Genomic DNA, 12,046 nt, shown 5'->3' on the forward strand with positions numbered 1-12,046 from the left:
CCCCAAAAAAAAAAAAAAAAAAAAAAAAACAAACAAACGAAAAAAACAACTAGGCAAAGAAAAACATCCCAGGTAAAGAAATAGAATAAATGAAAGCAAAAGGTTATAAAAAGACCTCTGATGCCTGGAAGACTAAGAAATCTGTTGTAGCTGGAACCAGGACATGGCATAATGGTTATGTAACCTGACTCCCACATAGTTGACTATGGTTCAAGTACTGAACCTGGCAGCTTAAAATTCACACTGGGCATGTGTGCATGCGTGCCCAAGATCCCGAGAGGAGAATGGAGGAGAATGGACTGCGGTGTGGCCATCCCCCTGGGGGATGATTTCTCACTTTCTGTCTCTGTCTTTCTCTTAGTCTCTCTAGTGAGTGCATGTGCCCTATAGTAAAAATGTCTCTAAGAAAAAAAAAAAAAAGAAATTTGCTATAGCTGAACATAAAAAATGCTCAAAAATTCTCAAGCAAAACACTGTAATCAGATTTCTTTAGTGAAAGTAATTCCTGACAACAGTGTGAAATAGAATCTGTCCAGAGAGAAAGCTCCTGTAATAACCCAAGCAAGAAATAATGAGGACCTATATTAAAACAATGTCTTTGGGCCAGCAGGTGATGTGGTGGTTAAGGTCGCTGGACTCCCACATGGCCGACTGCCGTTCAAGTCCCGGACCTGGCGGCTTGCTCTCTCTCTCTCTCTCTCTCTCTCTCTCTCTTTGTGTCTCTCCCTGGTCAAATTAAAATAAATAAATAAAGGTAAATAAAATAATTCTTTAAAAAACAACAACAACAACAACGTCTTTGTTTTCTGATGTTCAGTGGTGTGGAAATTGGGAAAAAAGAAGTGAAATTTGAAAGAGATGTCTATGAGAAAACTGAAAGGATTTGATAACTACAAGTTTTCTAAAATGGGATACGAGGAAAATGCTATAATCTTTATATCATAATGGTTAAATAAATTTAAGGTAAGAAATACTGGGTTCAGTTTTGGTAGTCTTAAGTCTGCGGTGTCCAGTAACAGGCACAGTTTATATCTAATAATCAGAAGTAACAATATCGAATTCAGAAGAGGGATGAGGCCTAGTGATACATTTGAGAATCAGGAGCATATAGATGTAGTTGAAGTCATGGGACTAGATGGGATCACCCTGAAGAAGCCAGTGGAAAAAAAGAATAAAACCCAAACCCTAGGGGAAAACCAGTAGAGAAAGCAAGAACAGAGTATACCGAGAAGGAATACTCACTGGACCCACATGGGAAGAATCCTGGGTTTGCATTCATGACTTCCAGGAGCACATGGAGCATGTGTACACATGGCAGTGATCTGACTGGCTGAGACTAGGGGGTGGATTGCAGCATAAGGGCCCTATTATGGGTACTTGTCTCTTCTTTCTCTCTCCCTTCCTCATTAAGGAAAAGAAAACTTAGAATACATGATGAGATCAGCAGATGGTATAATGGCTACGTCACTGGGCTCCCATGTAGTCGACCATGGTTTGAGTCCTGGACCTGGTGGCTTAAACTCACACCAGGCAGGTGTGAGTGCATGTCCAAGATCCCAAGAGGAGACTAGAGGAGAAGTGACTGCGGCATGGCCATCCCCCCGGGGGGTGATTTTGTGCTTTCTGTCTCTCTGTCTCTCTCTGTCTTTCTGGCAAGCGCACGTGCCCTATTGCAAAAACCTCTCCAAGGAAAAGAGTACATGATGACCCAGAGTGGCAAAACTTCTAGAAAGAATGACTAAAGCAAAACTAGTAGATTTGGTAATTAAGACCTCAATGATGGGGACTGGCAGGGGGCATGGTGGTTAAGGGCGCTGGACTCCCACATGGCTGACCGTGGTTCAAGTCTCAGACCTAGCAGCTTACTTTCTCACTTTAACTCTCTCTCTTTCTCACTCTGTCCCTCTCTGGTCAAATTAAAATAAATAAAGTTAAAAAAGTTATATATATATAAAAAAAGAGCTCAATGATGATCTTGTAACTGGACCAATGTCAGCAGAGTGATGGGGTGAAGAAAGAATAACTATGCAATGAGGCAAAGACTAAAATATAAGTTAAGCAAATGAAAAGACAGTATAAAGTACTTAAAATGAATTTACCCATCACAGATGGAAGGCTCTGTTCTTTAACAGCACTTGTGTCAACAGTACATTGTTCCAATAGCTGAGTTTCCAACTCCCTGAAATTAAAAACAAAGTTACTGGGACCAGCAGGTGGTGTGGTGGTTAAGGCATTGGACACTCCCACATGGAGGACCACAGTTGGAGTCCTGGACCTGGTGGCTTTATTTCTCACTTTCCCTCTTTGTCTCTCTCTCTCTCTGTGTGTCTCTCTCTGGTCAAATTAAAATAAAATGAAGCTGGTGAAAATAAAAAAAAAAAAAGGAAAAAAAAAAAAAAAAAAAAAAAAAAAAGTTACTGAGAGAGACTGGAGGTAGTATGGTGGTTAAGGCAGTTTGACCCCCACATTGGCTGACCATGGTTCAAGTCCTGGAAATGGCAGCTTGCTTTCTCACTTTCCCTCTTTTTCCCTCTCATTCAATCCTTCTCTGGTCAAATGGAATTAAATAAAGTTAAATAAAAGAATTATCAAAAAAAAAAAGTCACTGAAAGTAAAATATTGCAAATGACTTCTCTTATTTCATATTTCTAAAAATATTGACAAGGGTACAACTTCTCCCCAGGAAGAGAGAAAGATAAAGAGTAGACAATCACACTGTAACTCCTCTTCCATTTCTCCGTCCTGTGGGAATTTGGGACACACATATATACATATCCACCCAACTGTGTTACAAGCCACTGGGGCAAGAGTCTGAATTGAGGTCAGCCATGTGGGATCTGGCTCCCTTAATTATTAGGCAATGGGGCCTCCTTCGTATTTGATACTTTTACTGCAAAACAGATTACGATGTTTTAAATAAAAATGGCTTTATCCTTAAAAGATAACTACACTGAACGTTAACAGAGAATGGAATGAATAAAATTAAATGTCCATATTATAAGCCTTGTATTGATCACTGACCAATAAACAGAGCAGCATCTGTTTTATGGCATAGGTAAGGAGAATGTGAAACTTACCTGTGAAGAGCTTTTCCTCCTAGCGGGAGTGCTCCCCAACAGTTTAGCACTGGGATTCCTTCATATATCTATAGAGTGGTCAAGGATAGTAATATTTTAGGAGATAAAAGGTAGGGGGGGAAATGTAGATTACTTGATATTTTCCTCATTGTATAGTATTGTTCTAAATCAGCTTTGGTGACAAATTATTCTTATTTAAAAAAAAAAACTGTAGAAAAATCAAAAAGTTTCTTTTCATAATCTTCACCAAAGAAAACAAACTAAACATGCACACATACACTAGTTTATCAGAGCTGGAGCATCTAATAAAGTAGCCACAAGCCACATGTGGTTACTGAGCACTTAAAAAATGGCTAGTCTGAAGTGAGATAATGCTGGAAGAGTAAACTACACACCAAATTTAAAAGATTTTTAAAAATTTGCTACAGGGTGGGACCAGCAGATGTTGCAACGGTTACGTCATTGGGCTCCCATGTAGTTGGCCAAGATTAGAGTCCCAGATCTGGTAACTTAAAACTCACACTGGGCACATGTGCGTGGCATTCCCCAAATCCCAAGAAGAGGGAGGAGGAGAAGAGATTGTGGTGTGGCCATCCTGCCTAGGGGTGATTTCTCACTTTCTGTCTCTGTCTCTCCAGTGAGTGCATGCACCCTATAGCAAAAATCTCTCTCTTGAAAAAAAAAATTGCTATAGGGTATGTGTGCTCACTGGAGACAGGGAAAGTGAGAAAGCACCCAACTGAGGGGAGATGGCCACACTGCAATCCTTTCTTTCCTCCATTCTCTCCTTGGGAGTTTGGGTGCATGTGTGTACACAAGCCCAGCGCATTCCTCAAGCCACTGGGTCTGAGACACAACCCTCACAGTTGGCCATATGGGATCCAGCCACCTTACCTACCATACCACTGGTTGGCCCTAAAAGATTTTAATATCAAAACCCCCTAAGATATCTTATTATAATTTTAAAATATTGATTACATATTGAAATAATATTTAACTATTTTGGGTTAAGTAAATATACTTTTATCTCTTTTGTTAATTTTAAAATGTGGCTCTTTGGCCCACATAATTCTATTGGACAGAGCTGAAAGGATAGTGGACATATAAGCTTTGCTACCTTATTTTACATATCATTTTGGTTAGTGTTCTATTAAGTTTAATATTTATAAAGATACAGATATACTGATAAAATCATCAACTTTGGACAGAAACATGGGTTTTTATTCTGGCTATATGCTTAAATGACCTTAGGCAGAATACCTATTCCAACTTCAAATTTTCTCATTAACATAATAATACTTATGTTGCAAGGCTGCCTTGAGAATTACATATAAAATAATTTATATATAAAACTTAAGAGACAGCCTAAATTAGTTCTTTAAGATTGCTGATTGGGACCCGCAGTTGGTGTAATGGCTATGTTACTGGATTCCCATGTAGTTGACCACGGGTTGAGTCCTGGACCTGGTGGCTTAAACTCACACCGGGTACATGTGTGTGCATGCCCAAGATCCTGAGAGGAGAATGGAGAAGGGATTGCAGTGTGGCTATCTCCCCTGGGGAGTGATTTCTTGCTTTCTGTCTCTCTGTTTCCCTTTGCCTTTCTGGTGAGCACATGCGCCCTATAGCAAAAACTTCTCCTCTTGAGATTCTGGGCACATGTGCCTAACCTGAGTTTCAAGCCTCTAAGTATGGGACTTGAATCGTGGCCAAGCATGTGGGAGTCCAGAGACGTAACCATTACATCATCTGCTGGTCTCAAAATCCTGTGAACTTTTTCTCCATGGTAATTCATATTTGTACATGGTAACCCAAAATAGTTCAATACAATAAAAATCATTTGTAATAAGCGTCATTATTTAAAAGAGTTAAAACTACACAACTGGATCACTGACAAAAAGATAACAGGCAGTAGACATTAGCACTCAATAGATGTTCTATAACTTAGCAAGATTTAAGAAATATTCCAGGAGACACCAATATGCCCCTTCTGTCTCAGCAATGCTGCCACCATACATGGACTACCTTCTGCATACAGACATCATCCTGGGAGAAAAAATTTTAAATTTATTAAAAAAAAAAAACAAAACAGAAAAAGATACAGGTAACACCAGGCTTTCCCTATATCCACAATCCAGGACCATGGCAGAGTTAATCCCAAGCGTCAGAAGAGCCATTAAATGGCTTGGAGCAAGCAATACAGATGGAACCTAGAAAACAACAAAGCCAAAACAATTAACAACCAAACCAGAATGATTGTCAGTATTTGAAGAAGTTTGCCTTATATTCAAATACATTTGAAAAAATTCACAAAAACATTAGCTTTATTTTGTATTATATTATTTATAATACCTATTCAATCATTTTATGGTACTAAGTCAAGAACTAGTTAATAGATTTATATAAATGTATTCAATAATCATAATATACTGTAATAAATAAAAACACTTCAAGCTGAGTTGTTATTCCAAAGTGGCAGTTATGCAACATTTTTATTCTTGTTCTATCTCTTTTGGGGAGGAATAGTCACAGGTATAAGAGAAGAAATATAGAAATGTAAATTCAGAGGAAGATGTTGAAGTAAAAAAATAAAGATGCCTTTATCACTGAAATGAAAATACAGAAAAAAGAATTGTCTTTATTCAATCAAAATGTGAAAGTCCATCATAATCATATGGTAGATGAATAAATAGCAATATTTCCCTTACCTAAGAAGATATAGCAGGTATTCTATTAAGACATGAGACAAGGCTACTAACATGACTAAACCTTCACAGTACAATATAGAGAATCTTCTATTTATTAAGAGCTGATGTAACTTCCTGTTTTGTATTCGCCATACTGTAAATGGAATTTCTGAAACTATGAGATCAGGAGTACAGGACCATATGATCTGTTTCTCTATACCTGTCTTACCAAAATATAAACCAGAAATACTGTCCTTACTTCATAAAAGTATTATGTGTATTTAATTTCTTAAATACTATACACATTTTATATAATCTTCCATTTTTCCTTGCTGAAAAGCCCACAATTTCAAGATAGATTTTTTCAGTTTTAAGTAATACAGATTCATGTCTACTATAAAATATAATAATCTTAAAAACATGTTCTTGGCTTTAAAAAGTCATCTTGATGCCTATAAAGTTAAAGGAACAAGTAAACTTACTAATATCAAGATGTACATCTCATTCCTGGCCCTGCCCACTGACTCTAAGGGAGATACAGTTTTGATATTCCATCTAAAATGAATTTAAAGCCTACAATGAAATAATTGAAGAATTCAGAACACTCAGCATAAACAGTAGAAACTAGAAAGGAGAGGATGAAGCACATCACAAACTCCATAGCATGAAATATACCTTTTAATTCTAAAAAAAAGTCTGTTTTCCTGAACAGAAAAACACTAAAATAAAATAATAAGAAGAAATCTCTGAGTGTTGGATGAAATGCTAATTAAGCATGAAATAACCATCCAAAGAAGGAAAATAATGGCCAATTTGGAGAGGCTCCTGCCAGCTAGTTCCTCAAATACATTATGTAGTATTTGTAATGAAAGAGAAAAAAAGAGGACTCTGCAGTTTAAGTGTTGAGCACCTACTACAAAAAAAAAAGGGGGGGGGGGGGGGCAGATTTCCTCAAGACTAAAAAAAAAAAAAAAAGGGGGGGGGGGGGGGGGAGGGATGATTCCCTAAAGACTAATAAGTAAAAATTTTATTGCTCCACTTTCTACTTCAAAAGCAATTTATCACTTTATTAAAAAACAGATACCTCAAAATATTTGAAAAGAACACGAGTGAGTGTCTCTCTGAAGTGGGAAGGACATAACACCGACTCGATAACCACGACACGGCGGTCTCTGGGATTCACCAATAGATGCCTGAAAAGTGACAGTTTTGTTTTTACTTTATTTTTTAATTTTTGCAATATCTGTTCTATACATATCTTTTATTTACAAACTTTTCTTTTTATTCATTTTATTTTATAATTTTTTATTTACATTTGTTAAACATCTTTGCGGAGTACAATGTGGTTTTTCATAGCAAACAAGCAGTATGTGATAATTAAATCAAGGATATTACAATGTTCATCTTCTTCAAACAACATTACATTATATTGTGCACCTCCCATTGTCTTTTTTAAAAAATAAGTATTTAATTCGTTTGCTATTATTATTATTTTTAATTTGACCAGAGAAAGACAGCAAGAGAGAGAGAAAGGAAAAGTGAGAAAGCAAGCCACTGGGTCTAAGACTTGAACCATGGTTGGCTGTGTGGGATTCCAGCACCTTAACCACCATGCCACCTACTGGCCTGCATTTTGCCATTTTCATTTCACTAGTTTTTGTTGTTAAGATGTAGGATATATAAGACTGGCAATACCTTTTTTTGACAGTTCCCCCCCACCCCCAAAGGGTGTGTGTGCTGGCCAGAGAGAGAGAGTGAAAGAAGAAAAGTGAGAAATCACCTCCTAGGGGGCATGCAATCCCTTCTCTATTCTCTTCTTGGGATTTGGGGCATGCGCACACACACCAAGTGTGAGTTTCAAGTCACCAGGTCCCAGACTTGAACCACAGTTGGCCATATGGGAGTCAAGCATCTTAACCACTATGCTACCTACTGAACACAGTTTGTTTTGTTTTTAAAAGTAAATAAAAGCTCATGGGGCCAGTAGGTGGCATAGTAGTAAAGGTGCTTGACTCCCATACGGCCAACTACAGTCTGAGTGCCAGATCTGGTGGTGGTGGTTTGCTTTCTCAGCTTCCTCTCTGTGTCTCTCTCTGGTGAATGCATGTGTCCTATAACAACAAGAAAAAAAAATACAGTAATAATAAATAAAAAATTAATAAGCAATTCTTAGGGGCCAACAGGTGGTGTGGTGGAAAAAGGTGCTGGATTCCCACATGGTTAACAATGGTTTGAGTCCCGGACCTGGTGGCTTGCTTTCTCACTTTCCCTTTCTCTCTCTGTCTCTCTAGTCAAATTAAAAAATAATAATAACAGATAGAATTAAATAAATAAATAATTCCTTTAAAAAATCCTTTACAAAAAAGTAAATAAAATTTTATATTGAGATCAACAGGCAGCATGGTTGTTAAGGTGATGGACTTCATATGGCCAACCTGGTTCGAGTTCCCCGCCTGGTGGCTTGCTTGCTTTCTTACTTTCCATTTCTCTCTCTCTAGCCAAATTAAAAAATAATAAGGGGCCAGCAGGTAGAGTGGTAGTTAAGGCACTGAATTCCTACACTGCCAACCATGGTTCGAGTCCTAAACCTGGTAGTTTGCTTTCTCACTTTCCCAAACTCTCTCTCTCTGTGCTTTTCTCTGATGACCACACACGCCCTATAGGAAACTTAATAAACAGGGACCAACAGATGGCGTTATGGTTACATTGCTAGAATCCTACATGGTGAACTGCAGCTCAAGTTCTAGACCCAGGGGCTCAAAACTCACACCCTGCATGTGCATGCCCCAAATCCTGAGAAAGTGGAGAAGGGATTACGGCATAGCCATCCACTAGGGGGTGATTTCTTGCTTTCTGTCTGTCTGGTGAGCGCAAGTACCCTACAGCAAAATCTCTCTAAAAATAAATGAATACATAAATAAATAAAGTGTGTGTGGGTGTGTATGTGTGCATGTAAAAAAAGAAATATATATGTAAAAAAAGAGAACAAACACACACACACAAACACACACACATATACCAAGTATTACCATGACTGGCAATCGGAAAATTTATCTAAACACAAAAGCAAGCAAAGAGCAAACATAATTGCACCTTACCTGAAATACAGTATGTGGATGAATTCTTTTAGGTAAGAATATAATTCTTCTGTATTGATATTATACTGAACAACTTTGATAGGCTGTAAAACATTTAAATGACCTATTAACTTATATCAATAGAATAATCCTATTAAATTTAAAATAAGCTTATTAATTTTATTAATGAATTTTCTGCTAGTATATTAAAAGCAATTGTATTGAGAATAGATGCAAAAATTAAATACAGAATAATCTCTTAAATTAGGAACCCTTAAGAACTGGCATGTAGAGGGGACCAGCGGGTGGCGTGGTGGTGAAGGCACTGGACATTCCCACATGGCCAACCACGATTCGAGTCCCAGACCTGGTGGCTTGCTTTCTCATTTTCCCCCTCTCTCTGTGTGTCTCTCTCTGGTCAAATAAAAATAAAAATAAATGAATAAATAAAATTAAAAAGAAGAATTGGCATGTGGGACTAGCAGGTGGTATAATGGTAATGTTAATGGACTCTTTTTATTTAAGAAAAAAAATATTTTAAATTATTTTATTTAATTTTATTTATTCATTCATTCATTTATTTTCATTTGACCAGAGAGAGAGAGAGAGAAAATGAGAAAGCAAGCCACCAGGTCTGGGACTCAAACTATGGTCGGCCATGTGGGAATGTCCATTACCTTAACCAACATGCCACCTGCTGGTCTCCAAAGAAAAAATATTTTATTTAACTTTATTTATCTGTTTATTTTAATTTGATCAGAGAGGTGTAGAGAGAGAGAGAATGTGTGTGTGTGTGAGAGAGAGGGAATATGAAAAAGTAAGTCACCAGGTCTGGGACTGGAACCGCAGTTGACCACGTGGGAGTCTAGCACCCTTAACAACCACACCATTTGCTGGACCCATGTCACTGGACTCTTAAGTAGTTAACCGCAGTTTGAGTCCCAGACCCAGTGACTTAAAACTCACACTGGGAGTGGGACCAGCAGGATAGTGTAATCGCTAAGTCGCTGGATTCCCATGTAGTCAGCTGCGGTTCAAGTCCCAGACCTGGTGGCTTAAACTCACGTTGGGCACGTGTGTGCCCAAGATCGCAATAGGAGATTGGAGGAAAAAGGATTGTGGTGTGGCCATCCCCCCCCGGGGGGGGGGTGATTTCTTGTTATGTGGCCCAGCTGCAATAGAGTAGACTAGACAATACTCAGTGGGCTGGGGTCATCTGGGAGGCCAGGGTTTGATTACTTGCCTATCCTAAAAAGCCAGTGTAGTAGTACATGCCTGTAGTCTCATCTACCCAAGAGACTGAGGTAGAAAAATCGTGACATAGTCAAATTTATGTTACGTATAATTAGACTTTAATAAAATTAATTAAAAAAATTTTCTTTTGGATATACAACCATAAGTTACATATTTAGCACTGTTCTAATCAATCTTATTTGAAATTATACTTAAAATATTTCATAGTACAGCATTTGATTTATTAATTTACTTAAAAAAAATACCTTAGGCACACCAGCTCTTTTTATCACACTAGGAATTATACATCTTGGACCAGTTTCTCCAGCAAATCCACACCTGCAAATAAATTAAAAATTGAAACACTCAATTTATAACTGTCACAGAAATAAGTTTTTCTGCATTTGTTTCCCAACAATGGCCACAGGAACATCTCAAAATACCTTTGATGTTTCAAAGGGACCAATAACAAGAGAACTAAAATGTTCATACTATCTATTGATAATTGTGTACTGAGAGGACCAGTAGATGGTGTAATGGTTACACTGCTGGACTCCCATGTTTGAGTCCCAGACTCAGTGGCTTAAAACTCATGCCAGGCGCGTGTGCATCATGCCCAAAATCCCAAGGGAAGAATGGAGTCGAGAAGGGATTGTGGTGTGGCCATTCCCCCTGAGAGGTGATTTTTCACTCTGTCTCTCTGGCAAGAGCAGGCGTCCTCTAGCAAAAATCTCTCTTTAAAAAAAACTGTGTATTGGGCCAGTTGGTAGCATGTCAGTTAGGATAGCCTGATCCCATATGACCAGCTAAACAGTGAGCCCTGGACCTGGTGACTTAAAATACACAGCAAGTTCGTGTGTGTGCATACCCAGAATCCTAAGAGGACACAGAAATGGAGAAGGGACTGTGGCAAGGCCATCCTCCTTGGAGGTGCTTTTTTATTATCCACTTCTCCCTCCAGGGAATACATGTACCCTCTGGCAAAATTAAAAAGAGAAATTACGTATTAAAGGAAAAAAGTAAAATCATCTTAATTTACTGATACCAAAATAAACCAGTGTAATGATTGCACAGCAGTGTTTATTTTTCCCAATCTTTAATTTTAGCTGAATTTTAGGCAAGACATTTCTACAAGCGTGGATCTGAACTATATGGATTGTGACTTCATTCATTCACATGTGATTATGTCACTTCAAATCCATCACTCTGACATTTTTTGCTTCATTTTGGTGTCTTTCCTTTCAGTCTATTTTTTTTGGGGGGGGAAGGTAGAGGTTTTTGCCGTAGGGCACATGAGCTCATCAGAGAGAGAGAGAAAGAATCAGAGACAGAGAGAAAGTGAGAAATCACAGTCCCCTGAGGGGACGGCCATGTGCAATCCCTTCTCCTTAATTTTCTGCTAGGGATCTTGGGCATGCATGCATACACGCTAGGCATGAATTTCAACCACTGAGTCCAGGACTCCAACCGTGGTAGGCCATGTGGGAGTCCTGCAACATAACTGCTATGCCTTCTGCTGGCCATTTTAGTCTAATTTTTAGCTATGCATATTTTACATAGATTTAAGCAACTTCGCACACTGTGAGCTCATACAGTAAGCTTCTGCCCACACTGATATAGTGTGTTTTTGTTTTTTGTTTTTTTGGTCAGAGGGTGTATGTGCTTGACAGAAACAGAGAGCATGAGAGTGAGTGTGCATGCACGTACACCTCTCCAATGGAACATGGTCATGCCACAATCCTTTTTTCTTCACCCCATCAGGATTTGGGCCACACAGGCACATGTGCCCTGTACTTTTCACACCACCACGGCTCGAACTTAACCATGCTTGGCTATGTGGGATCCATCTTTCTCCACATAGTGCTTACCCACTGCACTACGGGGCCAGCCATTAATACAGTCATCATTGATATCATTTAAAAAACTGCATACTATTTTATCTTTTTATAAACTATTCTTTTATAATTAGAGC

General features: G+C 38.4%; 1 protein-coding gene across 1 annotated transcript in view; it reads right to left on the minus strand.

The window, feature by feature from the left end:
* Positions 1-12,046, minus strand: part of ACTR10 (actin related protein 10) — a 33,183-nt gene that overhangs the window by 17,378 nt on the left and 3,759 nt on the right. The window contains exons 2-7 of the mRNA XM_006144847.3: positions 10,341-10,413; positions 8,863-8,945; positions 6,849-6,957; positions 5,180-5,287; positions 3,078-3,145; positions 2,100-2,179 (exon numbers count right to left, since the gene is read on the minus strand). Coding sequence (XP_006144909.1) covers positions 2,100-2,179; positions 3,078-3,145; positions 5,180-5,287; positions 6,849-6,957; positions 8,863-8,945; positions 10,341-10,413 — 521 coding nt within the window. The remainder of the gene's footprint in view (positions 1-2,099; positions 2,180-3,077; positions 3,146-5,179; positions 5,288-6,848; positions 6,958-8,862; positions 8,946-10,340; positions 10,414-12,046) is intronic.

Source organism: Tupaia chinensis, unplaced genomic scaffold (genome assembly GCF_000334495.1).
Source record: "Tupaia chinensis unplaced genomic scaffold, TupChi_1.0 Scaffold000133_1, whole genome shotgun sequence".
NCBI classification, from domain to species: Eukaryota; Metazoa; Chordata; class Mammalia; order Scandentia; family Tupaiidae; genus Tupaia; species Tupaia belangeri.